General features: G+C 41.5%; 2 protein-coding genes across 3 annotated transcripts in view; one reads left to right on the top strand and one right to left on the bottom strand.

The window, feature by feature from the left end:
* The window catches only part of st6galnac5a (ST6 (alpha-N-acetyl-neuraminyl-2,3-beta-galactosyl-1,3)-N-acetylgalactosaminide alpha-2,6-sialyltransferase 5a), a 48,606-nt gene extending 39,228 nt beyond the window's left edge, over positions 1–9,378 (top strand). For both annotated transcript variants that reach the window (XM_083781104.1, XM_083781105.1), the window contains 2 exons: positions 3,168–3,275; positions 8,161–9,378. In XM_083781104.1, coding sequence (XP_083637230.1) covers positions 3,168–3,275; positions 8,161–8,416 — 364 coding nt within the window. In that variant the 3' untranslated portion in view covers positions 8,417–9,378. The remainder of the gene's footprint in view (positions 1–3,167; positions 3,276–8,160) is intronic.
* Positions 9,379–15,049: 5,671 nt separating this feature from the next.
* Positions 15,050–21,947, bottom strand: part of pigk (phosphatidylinositol glycan anchor biosynthesis, class K) — a 30,286-nt gene continuing 23,388 nt past the window's right edge. The window contains exon 11 of the mRNA XM_083783079.1: positions 15,050–15,278. Coding sequence (XP_083639205.1) covers positions 15,162–15,278 — 117 coding nt within the window. The 3' untranslated portion in view covers positions 15,050–15,161. The remainder of the gene's footprint in view (positions 15,279–21,947) is intronic.

Here is a 21,947-nt window from a genome sequence, read left to right on the forward strand (position 1 = left end):
GTGCTGTTCTCCTCTGCTTTACTGGGGCAAAAACACAGCTGTAGATTTGTGTGATAAATGTGATAACTTTTGATAAAAAGCACTGCTGTATTTTCAGTGTTATGACTATTGTTTTATAACTATTTTGCTGTTCTTGCTGTATTTATTATTATTTTTTCCACACTGGTAAAAATTATCTAATTACATGACTCTTATTAGCTGTATGCCGCCCCCAGATATGTACAGGCTATAATATAATACATACGTTTAATCAGCGCTGTTCATGTGTATACTGTACTATTCATTACTGCCTGCAGTGTTACCATAGCAGTATATGAAAAAGTACTTAAAATAAACATAATTCAAACATTGACAGCAGTATTATATATTTTTATCAGCTATAATAAGATTCTATTTTGTAGATTAAATCAAATCTTTGGCTGATACTATGACTGGCTCATTAATATTATAAAATAAATCACACCTGTGTGAAGTGAGTGAGGGGCGCTCTTATCATTGTACATCATCATACATCATCTCATTCCGTCCAATCACAATTTGCGTACTCATCTTCGTCATCAATGTTTGTGTTACGCAATGTTTGTGTTTACACTATGATGTAAAATTTTCCATTCATTGTCAATGGTAATTTAATGTTTCAAAGTTTGTGTACACGCTCAAAAATAATGAAGTTTGTTAAAGGACGACTTCACCACTACTAACATTCACCAACCTAACTTCATATAATTGGTCCTCATCAAAGGTAAAAAAGAAAGAAAGAAATAATCTACTCGGTCTGTGTAAGAGGAATGTGGACACTTCAGAAACCCTACCAGTAACAACAACATTAGGCTTTTTTTTTTTTTTTTCAAACAAGATCGGAGAACACTGATGTGGTCTACATTGTAATTGGTTAGCGAAATACAGAAATCAATCCAGACTGATTATAGCTTCTTTCTTTAAGCTTTGGCAGATACAGGCTATGCGAATAATACTCACTTATCTGCAGCTACTCAGACAGGGGTATATATAAACTGAATGTTGGATGATTAAAAGTCCTTTAAGTAAGAGCTTTGTGGGATTACAGTCACATACTGAAGAGATGTTTGTTCAGCCTCTTGAAGGCATGAACACTACTTGATGTAATGTCTCTAACAACCGCAGGGGGATCAAGGCTGTTCCATATTGTTGATATGACAATCATCCACAAATTACCTCACTGTACTGCTTCTGAAAACACTTAATCTGATGATCACACTATCACACAACACACAATGTGCATATCAGCCCTGGTATACATACCGCTAAAACAAAGTGTGCAGTGTTCGTTTTCAGACTATATGTCGTCATCATCATGTTGATGTTGATATAAATATATACTGCACATGAATGCTTCATGAGAAGTCAATGGGTGGGCTCAATCAAGTTTCTCTACAACTCAACTGCGAGTGTGTTACTGGCTCCAGAGAGCCAGCTTCTCTTTGGGCACCAGCGGCTAAAATCTTTGGCTATGACTTGTAGTGATTATAGACAACAATAGACCAATCCACTGGAGTTATGATATTACGTTATTGCTGCTGTTGCGGAAATTGCTGTTGATGATATTCCTATTTATTTATTTATAAGCTTGATTTCATTTGAAGGTTTAGACAGGGCTTCGGAAAGACAGGGCATTTATTATTGCACCAGGGCCCATGGAACCAGTTCAGTATGAGATGGTAGAATTTCATAAAATGTACGGTTGTTGCCGTCAAAGGCAACTTTCAGCTTTTCGAAATCCGTTGACATATTGCCTTTATTATGTCAGACATAAAGCTGACACATTATGAAAGAAGTGATTTTGATTGGAATGTAGTGCAGGACTTTGAACCGGTTCAGCAGCCAGGCTGTCTTTTTGCATTTAATAAAGCCACGGATATTACATCACTATCTGTTGACAATAAGGGTTTTACTGTATGTTTGTGGGACATCTAAATGAGATGTAAATATGTATATATATATATATATATATATATATATATCTAAGAAATATAATGTGTTTATATATTTGAATAGCCTATGTTTTAGTCTTGTAAACGGTTCACTTACTGTACACTTAGCATGCAGTTTGTATGCAAACATACAGCATACACTGCTGTATTCTAAAGAGGGTCATAGGCTATACTATGTCATGTATATAAAGACTAAAGAGCTTAATTATCCAGAGTTACTACAGCACTGTGCTCTCTGTGTGTGTGTGTGTGTGTGTGTGTGTGTGTGTGTGTGTGTGTGTGTGTGTGTGTGGTGTGTGTAAACACAAAAAAACAGCGCAACAGTGAAACTTGGTGGTGAAAAATAACCAAACGCTATGCTCGGACAGACACAGCCAGCCAGCCAGCCAGGGACACACATAGCTCCTCAATGTAGATTGTAGAGGTTGCACCACAAGAGAAGAAAAGAAAAAGAGATAGATAGATCTAAAGCAGTAAATTCGTTTTCAAACCCCTGTTAGTGAGTGGCTTTTTACCCATCTTAACCTTCCATTCCCTTTTCAATATTACACGTTTTCTGCCAACTTTCATTACTTCTCGCTGGCAAACCCCAAGAATCGGTCAGCCTTATAATAGATCATTGAAGCGCTGAATCCAAGTCATTTGCCAGCTATCTGCACTGTATGCAGAGCATGACTTCTCTCTGATTAAGACTTTGATCATTTGACAGGGTTCATTTGTATCCGTCGATATGTGGGATGGATTTGTATTTTAATGAAGCCGTGGGGGGAACTTGAATGATCTTGCAGTCTGGAAAAATCGACCTCTGGATTTAAATAAAGCGTTATTCTGCCCATATTAATCTGACAAGGGATTTGATGATTTTTCATCAAAATGTATCAGAATTATGCAAGAAATGGCAATTATGACAAATGTGGCATCTCAGGTTTCTCCTTCTATAGCTGGACCCTGAAGTACTCTTTTTCATTCCTTCCGTATGTCTTTTCTTTCTTTCACCCTTCTGGCTTTCTTCCCACCTTTTCTCTCTGCATTCCAATCATTTCTCTCCTTCTCCTCTACTCTACTCCTCTTTGCCTCTTTCCCCACGCTGTCCTCCTTGCTGTCTTCGCTTCATACTGTACTGTACTGTACTGTACCTCCTCTTTCCACATCTCACCCCTGTCTAAACAATCCTCTCTGTCTCTCCTTTATGTGCAGGCGGGTCTCCAACTCATGGTTGAGTACAGGCTGGTTCACCATGACCATAGCCCTGGAGCTGTGCGATAGAATCAACGTCTATGGCATGGTCGCCCCCGACTTCTGCAGGTATGATGTCATCACCAGCAACGTAATGTTAAAAATGTAACTTGTATGAATAGACACAGACTAAACAGACTAACAAAACTTAACATGTGCTGTATTATAGAGCCCACTGCTCCTAATAGTAGGAATGGGTGAATGCACAGGACAAACTTCACTCATGACCACACATTCAAAAAGTATTATTCAAATAATATACTATAGTCCTGGAGCCAAAGGATGATACAAATAGTATATTATATAGAAATAATATACTGTACTATACAAAAACACTGGGTGAAATTGAGGTCATAAAACCTAAAAGAAAAAATCACACCCGTGTGAACTGAGTGGTGCAACTCTCCTCTCTCTCTCTCTCTCTCTCTCTCTCTCATTAGCAGGCAACAGTGCAGCACTAATACTATCTCTCTCTCTCTGTTTCTGTTTCTGGCACAACAGTGCCCCTACTGGTACTCATGGCCACATAGGTGAACACATAGGTAGGTTAACCAACACGGACATTGCTGTTCCTTGCGGTGGTTGCACCACTCAAAAAGAAAAAATCAATTAAATTGAATGTCATGGAACCTTTAAAATTAGGTGATTCTAGGTTATCTAGATCTCCATCCTGAGGGGAACAAATTAAACTGGCTTTGTAAAGGGTGCTAGGAGTCCAATACGATTGCCTGACCTTTCTGTGTGACTCTAGCTTGGTGTGATGTATAGATTCTTAGCAGTGACCTATGGAACACCTTCACAAGTTTACTCAGCAAACATGCACAAAAGTATAAAAAGACTTTCAGCTGAGACTTTTTACAAATAATGTCAGTTAATCTAAATCAATTTAGCATGGATAATCTAATGATTAGACTGTTGCACTGGCTTTTCTATTCATTCAGATTGATTAGTCTCTAATCAATCTGGATGAATAGAAAAGCCAGTGCAACCATGACCATTGATGAGATGCCTACACATCTATAAAACCCACATAGCCTTTTCAAGGTCAATGCAATGAGCAGAATATAAAATAGTAGTGAATATGGAATCTGAAACTGATGAGAGAAAAGTATCCTGGTAATCATTCATCATGTGTCTTCTGCAGACCGATCTGGCCCCAAGCGCTCATGAGTATTTTGCAGAAAAACAAAAAGTGGAAGAGCCAATCAGTGTCTGCGCTCAGGCCCATGATTGACAGAGGCTGATTGGCTATTGCACTATATTTCTTCGACCACCCAGCGCTTGGGGCCAGACAGGTCTGCAGAAGTCACATGATAATATGCACCAAGGATGGTTTATCAGGCTAGGAGACAAAGGGCTATATAAGGAATGTTTATAAATCTAAGGCAGAACTTTTTATTTGATTGTGATTATTGATCGTCTCATTCTGGCCAATAACAATTTGCGTCCTCACTTTTCCGTCTTTTTTTTGTCTTTCTTTGTCTTCAATGTTTGTGTTTACACAAACCCGGAAAGCTGGGAATCGGAGGGCTAGCACCCCTCAAAACTTAATAGCAACAAAAAGCTATTCCAGACAGCCAGGAAAAAGGAAAACTTGATACAGTAGATTATACGTATATAATGCCAAGCTGACCTGTTGCCAATACATTATATTTAGGGGTCCTTGACATGAAAACATTAACCACTGGTTTGTAGCACCGCCAGGTGAGGTTGTCTTGGTTCCGCGATTCAATTTAATTCGCTCTGCACATAAATCAATCTATCACTCTAGAGGGCAGAATTACTTAGTAGCTTATAGGTCACACAGACTCGGCAGGAGTCCAACAGCAAAAATTCCGAGCGAGCGAGCGAGCGAGAATTCTTTGGATGCAGTATGATTTTAACCTTCAACCAAAAGTGTAGGATCTGGTCATAATGCATATGGGCCAGTCTCATCCTACCTCCAGAGAGGGATGGAGAAATAACAAACTGCCAACTCAACTTTGCTATGAAATAAGCTTTCGATATACATATCCAACATGTCAGATCAAAACTCGTGCTTGTATAATTCAAATGTTCATAACTCTCATATTAAATACTACATTATGTTATGTTTTTCAATTGCGACTGCAATGATATAAAATACAGTAAATAACATTTAGAAAAGATTATTAGAACATACAGTACATCAAAAGGAGAAGTCCCTTTGTGTGGAGAGACTCGCATTTTACATTGCAAAATGATTCGATACCGATTATTTCCATTGCAAAACGATACAATACAAAGTCAAACGATACGATATTTGCTGTTTACATATCGATATACTTTGATTTTTTTAATTAAAATTAAAATCGATATTTTGATAGTTACTATATCGTTACTCCCCTAATGCTGACATATCTGTCAGGCTAATCAATTCCTAACTTTCTGAGCAAAGTTCTTATTTTCCCTCAGACTGTATAGTCCCACATCTACAGTACATGATGTAGTGTATGCCTTCTGTAAATGCAAAGAATTGTGGGTTAGGCATAATTGACATTTTCTTGTACTTTGCTCCTAGCAGCTAAATCAGCCAGCCTCATTAGTAGAGTTTTACCGAATGTACCACAGCCTGTTCCAACTCAGCCAACACTCATAAAGGAAACTCTTAATACAGTATTTTCCATAATGTGAACTCACATACGGTACATAATGTAAAAATACATCGATACAGCTTTGTTGCAGGCCATAATTGAGAGTATTATTTCACATTCAAGAAACACAATCTTGATCCCTCTGTTTTGGGTAACTATCGACCCATTTCAAATCTACCCTTTCTGGGCAAGGTTTTAGAAAAATGCGTCTCTCATCAATTGGATGTATTTCTACAGAACAATAATGTGCACAACAAATTCCAATCTGGCTTTAGGAAAAGTCACAGCACAGAAACAGCACTTGTAAAAGTAATGAATGATCTTAGGGTGTCTGCTGACAAGAAACATGTATCCGTTCTCTTACTTCTAGATTTAACGGCTGCATTTGACACGATTGATCATTCAATTTTAATACAGCGTCTGGAGCACTGGATAGGCCTGTCTGGTACGGCCCTGTCCTGGTTCTCCTCCTACCTTTCAAACAGAAGTTACTTTGTCAATCTAGCCGAGTTTGACTCAGACAAACACAACATCAGTTCTGGTATTCCACAGGGCTCGATTCTTGGTCCTCCTTGTACATTCTGCCATTGGGTGAACTCATTACCAATCACGGAGTCAATTTTCATTTCTATGCTGATGATACCCAACTATATCTTTCTGTGGCCCCAGATGATCCCTGTGCTTTAGACCCGCTGTTGACCTGTCTGTCTAGCATCAAATGTTGGATGAGTGAGAACTTTCTCAAGCTAAATGAGGATAAGACAGAAGTTCTCATAATCAGTTCTAGCGAGCAAAAATAATCAATAATTAGCAGACTTGGCAACCTGACTGTAGAAAGTAACAGTACAGTAAAGAACCTGGGGGTTATTATTGATTCTGAATTGAATTTTAATTCACACATTAATCATGTTACCAAGATTGCCTTTTTTCACCTTAGAAATATTGCACGAATCAGAGCCTATTTGTCCTTGGACGATGCAAAAACGCTAATCCACGCCTTTGTTTTTTCTCGGCTTGACTACTGCAATGCACTCTTTTCAGTACTGCCTAAGAAAACGACTGACAGATTACAACTTGTCCAAAATGCAGCAGCTAGAGTTTTAACTAGAACTAAGATGAGAGAACATATTACTCCAGTTTTGGCATCACTGCACTGGCTTCCGGTTGTTTTTAGGATTGATTTTAAAATTCTGTTACTTGTCTATAAAGCTCTCAATGGTCTCGCACCTCCGTGACTGCCTATCTAGATATGTCCCTAACCGCCCCCTCAGGTCCTCCAATGCTGGCCTACTTGAAGTGCCTAAAAGAATGTGCACAAAAAAATATGGTGAGGCAGCTTTTTGCTTCTACGGCCCAACAACCTGGAATAAACTTCCATTCGAGCTCAGACACGCACCCTCTGTAGACATTTTTAAATCTCAACTCAAGACTCACCTCTTCACCCTTGCTTTTAGTTGAGTTTCTGCACGTTCCTACCCTGCCCTGACTGATTTGCTGCATGTAGTGTTTTTATTAGTTTTTATTTATTTTATGTTCTTATATTCAATTTTGTTCTCTGCCTATTTTGTTCTTTCATTTTAACTACTTGTGTTTTATTGTATTTTATTTTTGTGTCCTGCCCTGTGAAGCACTTTGAGCTGCATTTATGTATGAAAGGTGCTATACAAATAAAGTTTATTATTAATTGTTCAGGCAGGCAATAATTCAAGCGTGCGTGATCATTATCAAGAAGGAATACCAGTTTATTCCTCCTGAATAAAATCATTAGTGAAAGTTCTCATAATAAGCTGAGTGTATAATTGTTATTGGACACTGTTATTGGGTACTGTATGACTGAGATAACTACAACACACAGAAATATTAGCAGGCATAACAAAACAGACCACAGTCTGAGGTATAGCCTACTATAACAATGTAGACATTTACAACTAATGAGCTTAGCTATAGTCAGTACTAGTAAATATATCACTGCTACAGCATCAGTTATAAAACAATCACACTTGCTGTGAAGGGGCGCCCACTGTGGCTGCCACATGACGTCACTGCTTAACGCAAACAGCTGGTGTCCTGTTTTTAAGCAAACATAAAAAGTCCATAGACTTGGCTGCCACATGTCATGAGTGGTGCTGTTTTTGAGGGGCGCTAGCCTAACGCCCCTCAAAAATAAGAAGCCGTTCAAAACTGTTTCTAAACAATACAAGTGCTCATTCTCTTCTTTCTCGTTCTTGTCTTGCTTTCTCTATCTGTCTGTCTGTCTGTCCTCCTCCCCCCCCCCCCCCCATACACATTCTTCTTCCCGTCTCTATTCTTGTGGTCCTTCCTTCTGTCCCGGCCTCCCCCAGAGAGCCCCAGCACCACTCTGTCCCGTACCACTACTACGAGCCCCGCGGGCCGGACGAGTGCGCCATGTACATCTCCCACGAGCGTGGCCGGCGTGGCAGCCATCACCGCTTCATCACAGAGAAGCGGGTCTTCGCCAACTGGGCACGGACGTTTGACATCCACTTCTACCAACCCGACTGGAGCCCCTCGCCCCTCCCTACCAACACCACCTCCCCGGAGGAGGCAGCATCCCCCCTGGCACCCCGGCAGACGTGACCGACAGGAGGCACCACGGTGAACGGAACGCGGAAGAGGTTCTTCATCGGAAGGGTCTGAGGATTGTTTGGGGATGGAAAGACCATGCTGGTGCTCTTGTGTTCAGAGCCGATCCTGTGTACGTACAGTGAATACTAGGGCGGGACGTGCGATGGCATTCGATGCTGAAAAGACTGGTTTGTGTGAAACTGTGGACCTGGATGATGTCAGAGGCGTCATTTCAGAAAAAAAATTGAGGGTGGCAAAAAGCCACTGAAAAGAAAACTGCTAAAATAGCAGATGTGCAAGCGTGTCACGATGCAACACAGCTTGTAGATCTGCTATTTTTTGTTTTTTCAAAATGTTCGCCTATAATGCATGGCCAAAATGGGACGTGGCTAATGAATGTATGTGTACAGACAAGAAAACCTGTCTCACATGCTATGTGTCACATGGCACATGTAGATGGACATGGTGTGGATTGAGATGCACTCAGTGCCAATCTAATACGAGAATCATGTGCAAACATATGCAATGCATAAAATAACTGGATTTGAAGTTAAATGCGAACACATTAGGGGTGACAATGGCCATCCCCTGGGAACCCAAATGACGCCGCTGACATCATCATCATATGGATGATGGGAGCCTTGAGCTAACTCTTGTTTTGTTCTGTTGAGCCAGAACTGGTTCGAAGTGAAATGTCCCCGTTTTGGACTGTTTGGACTGTCCTGATCTGGTGTGTTGTAAGACTGTGAGTGATACTGTACGTACTGTACAAGCTACATAAAAACATTGTACTGTACCTTCCACACTACTAAATGCATGTTACACTGTGGAAATCTTCAAGGTTGTTTGTGTGCCTACACATACAAGTACAGTACCGTGTGCTCATGTACAGTATGTGTCATGTACTGTACAGTTACCAGAGATACCACAGAGTGAACAAACGTTTAGTTTGGGCTCATCACAAAGCCTGTGACACAAAAGGATTCGGGACACGTACCTACAAAGACATTAATAAATAAATGCATTGCCATGCTGCAGTACACTGTCATTTAATTCAAACATGGTCTTATTTGACATCCTCTCATTGAGAATGTATGAATTATCCATCCTCATACATTATGTTGGCCGGAGGGCTTGAAGGAGAAGGTGAAAGGCCTGTTGAGTCCATGGACCCTGGTGTAGTGACACACTGGTTCACACCTGTCAATGACGGAGACATGAATCATTTAGCCATCTCTCTAGCTGCCTGTCAAACACGCACACGGTATGCTCAACACGTTTCATATCACGAGACAAACTCTGCAAGAGAGCACTTGTATCACAATACTGGGAAATGTCACACACGTGCGTGCGTGTGCGTGTGTGTGAGACAGTGTCATCCTATCTGCACCTACAGAAGCCAGATGTATGTGCCGTGAGGCTATTGTCAGATCCTGTCAACAGTTAATGGGGAAATTTATATAGCTACGAGCTGGATTGTCGTGGAAATGCAACGCCATGTCACACAAGACAAGCAGGAGATTAAGATTGAGAGTGCGGACGCCACAGGGGCATTTATCCAACTAAATTCAAACGCTGCTGCCACTGCCGTGCTTCTCGGTATGGCACACATGTTATTGCGGGAGAAAATTGTGTGTTTCTTTCTTCTGTTTTTATACACGCTTAGATTGATGACGATTACAGGATCTGTGCACCCTCCTCACCCGTCCCTTTCATTTGTTCCTCGTATCTCGTCAGATGATGAGAACGCTATCCGTCTGCCCTCTCTCTCCATTTTCTCCATCTCTCTCCCTTTTTCTCACTCTCTGTGGATGTGTCGTCTTCTAGCTCTACCTTGCCCCAACACCCCCTTTTTTCCACCCTCTCTCTCACGGAATAAGAATCAAGTGTCAGTCAGGAAAAGGGTTGAGAAGCATCGTTATCTTAATGATATTTCCCGGTGCTCGGGCCCCATTGATTTTACTCTCATCTCTGTAATGTGAGTAACACGAGGTGAGGTGCTTCGGGTCACACTGTGTCTGTGTTTACACACAGGGAACATGATTTACGTTGTGATCCCACGCTTCACAGCAGCACCATATTTCAGAGCCAAGCTCGGCCTCTCAATTCATTACATTATGAAACATTTAGGGTGGGAGGTTGCTCATGCGAGATAAATCCACTTTCCAAAGCACAAAGGGGATTGTCCTTTGAAGGAAATGTCTCCTAGCCGCTTCCTTTCCTTTCTTCTCTACATTAAGTCCTAAACCTAAACAAGGTTTAGGACTTAATGTAACTCATAAGATCTCATAAGAACTGTGGGAGAATGCAGCCTTGCTTGGGAGTCTCGTACTTTAGCTCTACCCAACACAAAGATGTGCTTTGGTTCAGTAAAGATGTTATCTCTTTCATAAACACAAAAGGTATGCAATGATTTATATCGGCAAAGAGAAGCACTTGATCATTATTAAACATAAAGGTTGCTTGGCAAAGTGAAATAGCACATGAGCATTCAAGGTTTCTACCTACACTTGTTAATTCAGTTAATCCTCCTCCCCCATCTTGTATTCTGAACACTTTAGGAAACTATGTCAACAGACTAAATAATTTAACATTCTTGAACCAAAGGATTGCAGCGGTTCATTGCTACAGTCTACAGGGCCTACACTGGTTTCAGAAAACAAGATGGGGACTAATAACGGCATGGCTTCCCTGTGGATCTCTGACATCATGTTGATGACACCAGTCTATCCCAAATATGGAGCTGTGGAAGTACATAGATACACAAACGCTCTTCTAGATGCCTATAGCCACTGAGGCGTCAATCCATACAATCCATTAGAAAATAAAGATTTTAATAAATGCAGCTGTGGGTGCAAACCCTGCCCACAGCCCCACACCAACATAATTGTTTCATCTCCTATTCCTGCCAGTGACCCATAACTTTGTGTGCAGCCTACGGAACATTAACACCTAGTTTCGTGAAAAGCCCCCCAATCCTTTGCCAATTTTCACCTTATCCTCATTTTTGACATTGGCCTTTGAGACCCAAAATTGGATAATTGATTTTCCTCCGGGTCACACACACACACGCACAGAGCTGTGGGCAAGGTAATACAGATTGATATGGTACATCCAGCTTTAGTGAAAATAGGAGGCCACTGACTCACCCTCACCTTCAATTGATGGCCGCACCTCTTGACATTTCCTTTCGGAACATCTCTCTGCCTGTCTGGATGTAACAGCATGGTGCCTCACTGAAATAATAATGAAAGAGGGGCCAGGGCTTCTCATCAACCCCAAGCTAAAAATAGACCTCCTATGGGTCTTACAATTGAATGAGTCTTGTTGCACCCTTTGAGCTCTGCAGAGGCTGCATTGGGAGCGCCTCTCATCACCTGAAGAATATGTACATAATTTGTGGTAATAGTGAAAGCAGCGATGGACACATTTTCTATTCTATAGGGGGAGAGTTCAATATAATGCCCACATAAATCACAAATTGGCTCCTTGTTTTCTTTTTTTCCACCACATCAAAATGACGTACAGAATACAGATGTATTATTAACCACTTAAACCCTATATGACAAAGATCTCCATACTCCTGTTTTCATCTACACCAAATATCTTTGCCACCCCATATCAGCGCAAACTGACCAATTATTTCTGTGCGTCAGGTAAAAAGTAATATGCATCCTTTTCAAATAAACAAATACAGTGTTGATCAGTCGGTAAGGGACATTAATAATTCTAGGCCGGCTCCATGGTCGGGCAATCTAGGCAAGGACCCAGTTCCAATTCAATTCTGTCTGTGCACGTTGAAGCAGGAATGAGAAGCATAGAGGAGATGGGAGTCAATTCTGAAGAGGGTTTTAGAACAAACTAGATAAAGTTCCCCTCTGGGCAAAGGTCTCCACCAGGGCAGGTCAGGTTGTGGCCTCCTGGTGGCGCTATAATAGACCAATGTGAAAAGCGTGCCATTTCTTCTCATGCCTTGGATGGCAATTGGATGATTTGAGGCATTTTGTTCCAAAAATGTGTTTTGCAAAAATCCACCAGTTGGTGGCGCTATAACAGGCCAAGTAGGAAAGTCTGTGAAAGATTTCACGTAAATTGGCGGAGATTAGCTGTACACAGACAGACGGACGGACGGACGGAGTGCAAAACATACTCTCTCCCCATGCCGTTTTCAATTTAGTAAATCTGCTGTCAGGTATGCTGTACGTGCACAGAGGGAGGAAATGCTATGAGACTGTATAGTTGCAACTTGCAAAGGCGATAAGATGCTGCATTGGTTAATAATTATCGTTGCTGTCCGGAAGAAACCACCTAACTCCATCTTTTAGGGGTTTTTTTGCATAAATCAATGCGATTGAACAACCTTCATGTCTGTGTTAAATAAAAATGGAACCAATGGAAAGTATTCAAGTCAACACATCCAACTTGCTGGATGTGTTTTTTCATTTTCTGAAAAATGAACATTTTGGAATTACATGGTTTCTTCCAGACAGCAGCGACATACAACATATATACAGCAGTAACAGATAAACCAGTGAATTGAATTGAAATCTCATTAGACTGATGTTACTGAGAAGCATAAGCATAAATGTAGCCCAGTAGCCTTGTGTCCGTCTGTTCAGAAGCAGGCTCTTCATCAGCGTTGCCAGACGTACAGCACCTTCAAAAGGTTGGCCTTGTAAAAGTTGTTCCATCTTCAAAAAGCAGTCAGATAAGTAATTAATGCTCTGTGAAATATCATAAGAGACGAAAATCATAGAGTTCAGGAGTCAGAAAATACATCTTAGATCCAAACTTTGATCTTGAATAAGGGCATCTGAAGCTCTATCAATTAAACAAACTATAAAGTAATACATTTTTTCCCCCCCAGAAATGATTATATAGCTGCTGCACAGCAATGGTTGTTGCAAGGAAATTTGAGTGGAGAAAGATAGAAAATAGCGAGAGGAATACAAAGGAGAAATACAGGAAGATCCATCAGCAGAAATAGATTATAACATGTTTATTAAGTCATTTGACTATTTCTTCCAATTCCATTGTTTACTGAGGGCATCACATACTAGTTATTCAGTACATGAATTTAATGGAAATAAATTTGACCAAACAAACATGTTTTGTTGTAAGGGAAGCTTTTGCAGAGTTGTACTTTTACTTCATGTATAATTCCTACCAGCTCAGGCAATTAGCACTGCCAGGTGTGGAATACAATACAGAAAAACAAGAGGCTCTATAATAAAAGCTGCATAAATAATGTATAAGCAAAGCACACATGGAGGCTGACACAGCACCAGCTTTCCCAGTATGGCTTCATTGCCTGACTCCATGCATTTTGCACCTTCGGTCGGTGCCAGGCAGAGTGGCAATGGAGCCCTGATGGGTGTCGACACATACTAAACGCAGCAAAGATAAACTACCACAGCCTCGATACGGATGCGTCGACCATCATTCACTCCCTCCCTCACAGTAACGAGGCTAACTCTCAGAATAGGTGCCATGAGGAGAGAGAAGAAAGAGCATGAACAAGGAAGGAAAATACATCCGACGCATTGCACGAGGAGACTTCCCCCTTTCTCTGAGCTTTCTACCCGACGAGCGTGTTTACCGTTTTGAGGTTATTATTGAGGTCGTTAGGAAGAAAGCTCCGGGAAGGAGGTAGTCCCATTGCACGAGTGACTCATTTGAGACAGCTTTTGGTGTCACTCATCAAAGGCACCAAAGGAAAATTGCTGTCCATCATGTGGGATACAATGGCAAGAGTGCTGGTCTTGAGAGATAATGGCCGGTGCCGTGGGGGAGGGTGATTTAGCGAGTGGAATTTTAGCAAGATCATGTTCAGAAATTATGTGTGATTGTTGCCCATCAAAAGTCCGGACTGTACATGAGGGTCGTGTGGTGTAATCATGTATATGGAGGTGAGAGGGTCGTTAACGTGCCACAACACTCTCATGACGCATCGCACGTCGTTGTGCCCACACTTCCATTTTGACGAGTAGCACTTAAACAGAAAGAAAAAAGGAAAAACATAAGTGCTGAAATATGTAGAGCTGCTTGCACTCAGAAATAAATGTAATTCTTATCTGCTGTCTGCAGTTCAGTGCATTTTCAGACAAATCAACTCAATTATAGTGCAGGCCGAAGAAAGAGAAATAAAATAAATACAGCTCGACAAAGTCACTGACGAAAGGACCCAGGAAAGTAGCTTCAGGTCTAAAATACATATTCCAAATACTGCATCTGTCCTCGTCAAGATTCAGCCATTCACTGACATGCATTCATTCACCAAGAAAAGAAAAAACCAAGAAAACATGTATAAATTAAATACATACACAAAAGACAACGTCAGTTAGAGCAGTACACCAAAACATTGTCAGTTCGTTTAGCGCTGCCTGTCCATTTGGGTTTACAGTGTTTTGCTTTCACAAAATGGTACCAGTGAGACAGCGATGAGGACTAACAACCACGGTGCTGAACAAGCATACGTACAGTACAACTACAGTACAATGATGAAGAAATCCCAGTAGAAAATGTATTTAGGTAACAAAATGTATAAAATAAGTAATACATGTTCTACTGGGAGCTACAGACCAGTGTGCCTTTCTTCATCATGGATAAGTGAAATACCCAGCAAATAAAAATGTCATTCCTCATTCTGCGCTTCCTTTGAGTAATTAAAACACATTCTGGTCTGCAGCACTGACCGGGGCCTTTATTACTAGTCCTTCTGATTCTTCTGGTGGGTGAGCGTGGCCGTGCAACGTGTTCAGAAGATGTGTTTGAGGTGCTTGATGCCATAAGTCTTGAAGAACACGAGGATGATGAGGGTCCAAAGGCCCAGGATGAAGCCATCTGGAGGGTGCCAGTCCTTCTGCTTGGGTTTCTTGAGAGAAATAAGGAGAGGGTGGAGGAACAAGAGGAGAGGAAGATGAGGTTCGGTTCAAAGACAAATGAGAGTTAGGAGAGAGTGCAGAGAAGAAAGAGGGGAAGAAAATAATGTGTGGGAGGAAAAGGTGTGTGTGTGTGTGTGTGTGTGTGTGTGTGTGTGTGTGTGTGTGTGTGTGTGTGTGTGTGTGTGTGTGTGTGTGTGTGTGTGTGTGTGTGTGTGTGTGCGCGCGCGCGCGCGTGCGGGGGAGGGGAGGGTGTTCATAATAGTGAGTACATTTCTGTTGCTCTACAGATGTCACTCGGCCAATCAGGCGGCTGCAGCATTTCACGTGCTGTACACTCAATATATCTTCAATATTCTACTGTGCACATATTCTTATCTAGACTTTATATCTTGCTTACACACATAATAGCTACCGTCTCTTTCTTTCTCTCTCTCTCTCTCTCACACACACACACACACACACACACACACACACACACACACACACACACAGTGCCCGCGTGAGGACACAAACGCGTGCACAGACTCTCACAGCAAGTGCACTGAAGCTCATCAGTATACTCCCCCTGTCCTGCGTTTGCCCAACTCACTGCCACATCATCACTTTATGTATGATTAGACTTTTAAATCTCAGCGGTATTAAACATGCATCTCACAAGGAGTGCATTTATATGCTAATGTAACCGGAATATTCCAGGGAGAGATGAGTTTTAACCTCTAAAAAAAAATGAAAAAAAAAACTTCATAACTCCTCCGCAGGCGACAATGCCACAGAAAGCCTCTGAGGATACACTTAAGAGATTTGTGTTATCTCTCATTATACAAGCTGCCATTATCCAGCCAGGACATCACATATCCGCTGAGGTGTTAACCAAGTTGTATGTTTAGACTAACAGAGTCATTTCCTTTTCCGGCTATTAATTAATACAAACGTGGCTGTCGTCTGCAGGCAGACATTTAATTGCCAATTAATCATCATTAATAAATACTACATTGGGTTGGGTCATGACAAGCATGGATCAATAATTCTGGGTCATTGTTGAAACAGAGCCAGTGCTCCCCAGTCCCCAGCCATGCACACTCGCACGTGCAGAGAGAGAGAGAAATACACGTACGTATGCCATACACACTCGCATACACGGAGAGACACATACGCACACGTATGAGAGAAGAGGCAGGCTGACAGCAGATTGGCAGCTCCCTGAGGAGCAGCAGCCTGGTGTGAAAGCCAGCCCCGAGTCATTACTGGCAAACACAAACACCATCTCACTGCTGCCAATAGAGGACGATGCTGCAGGATCATACAGGGGATGGAGCAGCAATTTCTGCCTTATGTTATTAGGCTTTGCCATTGCTGTAGCTGGTTCAATGCCACGGTGTCATTATCGTGATGAGGAATGGCCATTCTATTTGTACTACTGTATAATAAAGTCATAAACAGTGCTCATGTCCTTTAGCTCCTTTCTGAAAAGGGCATGTTACATGGAATTATCTCTTGTAAAGACACTAGGCCCATTGGGGGCCATGCATTTTGGGAACGATGCAAGTTGTTCCATTCCATTTATACTGCTACTGTATGCGGCACAAGAGTTAGGCGAAGCTCGGCCAGTCAGTTAAGCCGAGGGCTCGGGTCAGCCAATCAGGGACTGGCTTGGCAGCAAAAACGTGACTCTCCAACCAATCCATGTGAAGCCGGCGGTTTGGGTTGGCCAGTCATGTGTTCCGCATACAATTTCCAGAAAACACTTTGATGTCTGCCTCTTTCTCAGACCTGCGGGCCCACAGATATTCGTGATTTTTCGGTTCTCAGAAACCGTTCATCTGATTTGACATTTGGCTCCTCACACCTCTGGGTTATATGAGACACACACGTCAAATTTGAGACCAGACTGTCGGACGCTGTCAGAGTTATGCCAGGGACAAATTCTGTGTGACACACAGACAGATCCCATGAATTATAGTACAGATGAAGGTGCGTGGTGTACATGAGAGATGTCTACCCGCATCGATTATGTCCAAAATCCAGGTAATGTGAGAACACAGCTAATTTTGAATTTTGAATGCAGAAAAACTGAGGCCAGCTCTAAAATTGGATTATGCCCGACTCCAAATGTATTTAACAGCTCAATCAAGCCAAATCAATATTGAGCCCCAGCCATCCAGAATGCTAAAGCTGACAGACAGTGAGCTGTGGCTGGCATTTGGTGACCTCTGACAGAGTTGAGCTGATATGTGATGTCCCTCAAGGCTCCATCTTGGTCCCCATTCTCTTTAACTTACAGTATACATGCTACCACCTGGCAGTGTTGATTTCGTCGACTAAAACTAAGACGAAAAATGTTCGCCGACTACCTTTTTTCACTGACGAAATCTAAATGTAAATTAAAACTAAACTATGATGACTAAAACCAAGACTAAATATATACAATTTCGTCAACAAATAAAAACTAGACTAAAATGTTAGGAAGGGACTAGTGGACAAGAGATCCAGTAAGTAATTTTACACTTGCATGCTGAAAATAGCTGATCTACAAGCTCACAATGTGTCGCAGCGTGATGCGTTGTAGATGGCAGATCAGCTTGTAGATCAGCTAGTGTAAAATCAGCCATTATGACGCCATCAAGGCTCGCCAAATTACATTTTAGTCGACTAAATAAACTATAGATTTACTCGACTAAAATCGCATGACATTTAGTCGACTAAAACTAGACTAACATTAAAACATTCCACGTGACTAAAATGTGACTAAAACTAAATTAAGTTTCATTCCAAAGACTATGACTAAACTAAAATAGAAATTTGCTGCTAAAAACAACACTGCCACTTGTCTCAGTTATCAGAAAACACAAAATAAACCATCATAGCCATGCTGATGACACTCAATATCCATCCATATCCCCAAAGGACAGCCTAGTCAACTGTATCACAGACATAAAACATGGATGTCAGAGAATATCCTTCAATTAAATGAAGGAAACATACCTCATTGGGGCAAAGGACCAGAGGGAGACATTTACTGTACAATCCTGGGTACTTAACACCAAGGATGGGTGCAATGGTTTACTAGTTAGACATGTGATCAACTCCCCCTCTCTGGTGCCCTCGCCTTCACAACAAGATTCAACAAGAATCTTTGCAAATAAAATACAGTACTTGCCAACTATGTCCAGATTAATATTTTACTCCATGCTCATATTCAAGGCTGAAAGAACATTCAGCCAAAGCCTTTTTGCGGACACTTGTTTTCATTGTGGCATAGACCATTCTGTTGAGACATTGGGTGCCATTAAGGACTTCAAATAATATTACTAATCATATTACAGTTTTATGAGCTGGGGGCGTGTTGTATGTCATATTGCAATTTTGGGCATGTTAAGAAGCGCTTTCGACACCCCGTGGATTGCGCAAAACGGCCTTGAATTAGTCATGGGTGTGTTTAAGGCGTGTTTGAGACGTACCCAATCAACATGTCCGTACTATTCTCTTTACCAGTCAGCTGATGTCACATACGGAATGCGCACTTTGGGGATCGTGGTATTACATTTCTTCAGGCTGGCACCATAGAAGACATGACATGACTTTGTCACATTTGGGTTAATTATTCCTATTGCACTGCATGCTGTCACCTTTATGCCTCAAAATAATTTGTTTCTATTGAAAAACACCAGTAAAATAACGTTTATTATATTTTATGTCATTCAAGTCATGATGAAGGAATGAGTTGAATGCTGCTGCTTAATGCTGTGCCTGTGGCCCCGATGGTATATGGTCTTCGCGCGTAGCATTTTATTGAAGAAGACTTGAATCGGGTGTGATACAGCATATGAAAGCAAACTTCCCAAGGATTATGGAGATGTTTTTATTTATTTTGAAGGTTGAGAAATGAAATTATGGCCGTTTCTAATCTCAACATTTTACAAAAAAAAGACGCAAAAAAAGGCTGTTGCCATGTCTCATAGAAACAAGTAAATAGGTCTATAAAAATAAGTGCCATGTTTTTATTTTCTAGATAGTGAGTCTGCCATATCCAGATTAATTTTAATGACACCACATTAAAATAAAAAAACATACTTTGATTGCACAAATATAAAGTTCTTCCTTATTTTTAAATATGTTCTAGCACATTGTTATAATGATCATTATATATATCCCCCTGCAGTCAGAGTTCATAGTTTTAATGAATGAATGTGATGCATTGTGAGCTTGGAAAATTTTAATTTAATTTTTGGATTAGCCGCCCTTAGTTGGGCAAATGCATTCATCTGGGGATCCTTGACATGGGAATGTGCTGTGTGAGGATCACTGGTTTAAACAACATTAGGAGAAAAGCCCAAATAACCACTTTAGAAACAAGAAAAGCAACCACAAAATAGTACAACTACCAATATTTACAAGCAACTTTACAGAAAAAGAAGCCGCTTATAATAAACAGACATGGCAACACTCTAGCAGCCTCCCAGAGCCGCTCAAGTGTAAAATCAAACAGTGCTTGTTGCGTTTATGAGGTGGTCAGACCCACGTCTAATCGTTATGCGCTGAGTGTCTTTAGGTCAAGGGGCTTAATAGCAAATTGCGCAAAGCGAAAATAATTAACATATGGACACTCCCACAATGCTAAAATATTCAGGAACGCCGTATGCCATATGTGTGTGCGTTCAACACGGGCCGATATGCCTTTCATAATACCATTGTGCGCAGAGCGATCGCAATTTCTGTATTACCCCATTGTAAAACGGATCTTCAAAATGGCACCAATTGAATCAACAGGAACCGGTTATTTAAATAATGCTGTTATAATATCAAAATGATAATTTTTCACTGTCTATTTCACCGCTTTCGGTGAGCTTAGCGGAGCAGAAAGCCACTTCTGGGCCGCTTCTCAAAATGTGTCTGGGGGAATCACAAGCATTGTCTAGAGCGGCTGCGATCAGCTCCAGTGGTCACGTCACAGCTGGAACGTAATGAAGCCGCAGACTGTGAAATCCAGGGGTGGGGATAAAAAGTACATACAATCCTGTTTCCTGGGTCGGTCAGGGACTAGTAATCTTTATCTGGACGTCTGGCAAAACATTTTAGCGTTATCACTATAGCCGTGGCCATGCAGCCCGGGGCTTGTGCTCTAAGTGTATGTCAATGAGGGTTTGTGATAATGAATTGGTGGCTGGTAGCCGGGCAGATGGTGCCTGGCGAAAAGGGATTGAGGATGTACTGTAGCTGTACCTAAGATAGTACTGGGTACCACTGAGATGACAACAGGCCAGGAGGGTGCCGATAGGAGTGGAATGGCAGCCGTGTGGCTCTTGGAGAGGGTTGACAACAGAGGTAGAGGTGCACATTGGCTGGTGTGTGGCTGTTATGCGTGTGTGTGACTGAGAACCACCCCCTGGGTAAAGAAGGGTAGCAGCGCGGGATCGATTGCGACACTGTCACTGACTGGACCACGTCAGCACAGCGAGCACACAGGAGAGGATATGTCAGTAGTTTAGAGGACACACACGCGGAGAGGTAGAGTTGCAGCATGAGGAGACAGTGAGGTCGAGGTCAACGACAGGGGTTTATGCACGAGGGAGACAGGTTTTCCATGCATTTTTTTGCCGATTGAATTGTGAAAGTGTTAATCGTAATAATCGCAGCATTAATAAAACTGAACATTGGACCGAGCACATACAGTAATGTGCTTGAAGGTGCTGTGTGCAAACCAAGGTTCTTCTCCTAAGTTATAGAATCAAGAAAAAGATCAAGAAGGGTTTTATCACTAACAAGCAACACAATGCTGGTGTGACTTATTCTGCAGAACTGTGCCAACACCACACTACAGCAGCAGTTGATAATAGTTATTACCATCTTTCTGTGTCCTTGGCATTATTTTGAGGGAAGGGGGGGGGGGGGGGCTCATGGTTCTGTGGCTACGGAGCCACTTGACACTTGTCCTTGGTTGGGATGGATAGGAGCTCTGCTGAAACAATGCAATGGCATGTGTACTGGATTGACATTATAGATAAGCCTTCAGCTGACCACATGACCCTCTGCATTGCTTTGCCATTGAGGTCCGTACAATTCACATACCAGGCAGTGATGCAGCCAGTCATGATGCTCTCAGTGGTATGATCTGTGGAAGACCCGCAGGACCTTTCAAATGCCACAGACAAGTTAAACAACTTGTCTGGAGGAGGAGAGGAGACCTTCACACTGCTTGTATTGCGAGGTTTAAAGTCAGTAATGGTGTGTACGCTGTTCTAAAGACTTTTGCTGTTAATGATGTTAAGTGCATAATGAGCACTCTATTGTCCTTGTTCCGACGCAAAAGAAACATCTCGCAGCATAAGCACTTCTTCAATGGTGCCGTCACGGTCTATATATTTTTCTGGGGACCCTGTGATCCAAGCACTTTTTATTAACCGATAAGATGCTATCAGCATACTCATCTTCAGTATGCCCCCTCCATTGTGGTAGGATTTCCCAAACAGTGCATGAAGGACTGATTTAAGAATCTTCGGAGGTGTATTCCAAATACATAAAACATTTTCAAGTATTAACGGTAATGTGCTCGTACAATGTCCGCTATATAATAACTATGTATCCCTTTTTTGTCTACAATAAAATAGAAATAAAGTTATAACAAAATATCAAAAGCACCAATTATTATTGATGACATCTTT

The sequence above is a fragment of the Protomyctophum parallelum genome, assembly GCF_964188405.1.
Source record: "Protomyctophum parallelum genome assembly, chromosome: 14".
NCBI lineage: Eukaryota > Metazoa > Chordata > Actinopteri > Myctophiformes > Myctophidae > Protomyctophum > Protomyctophum parallelum.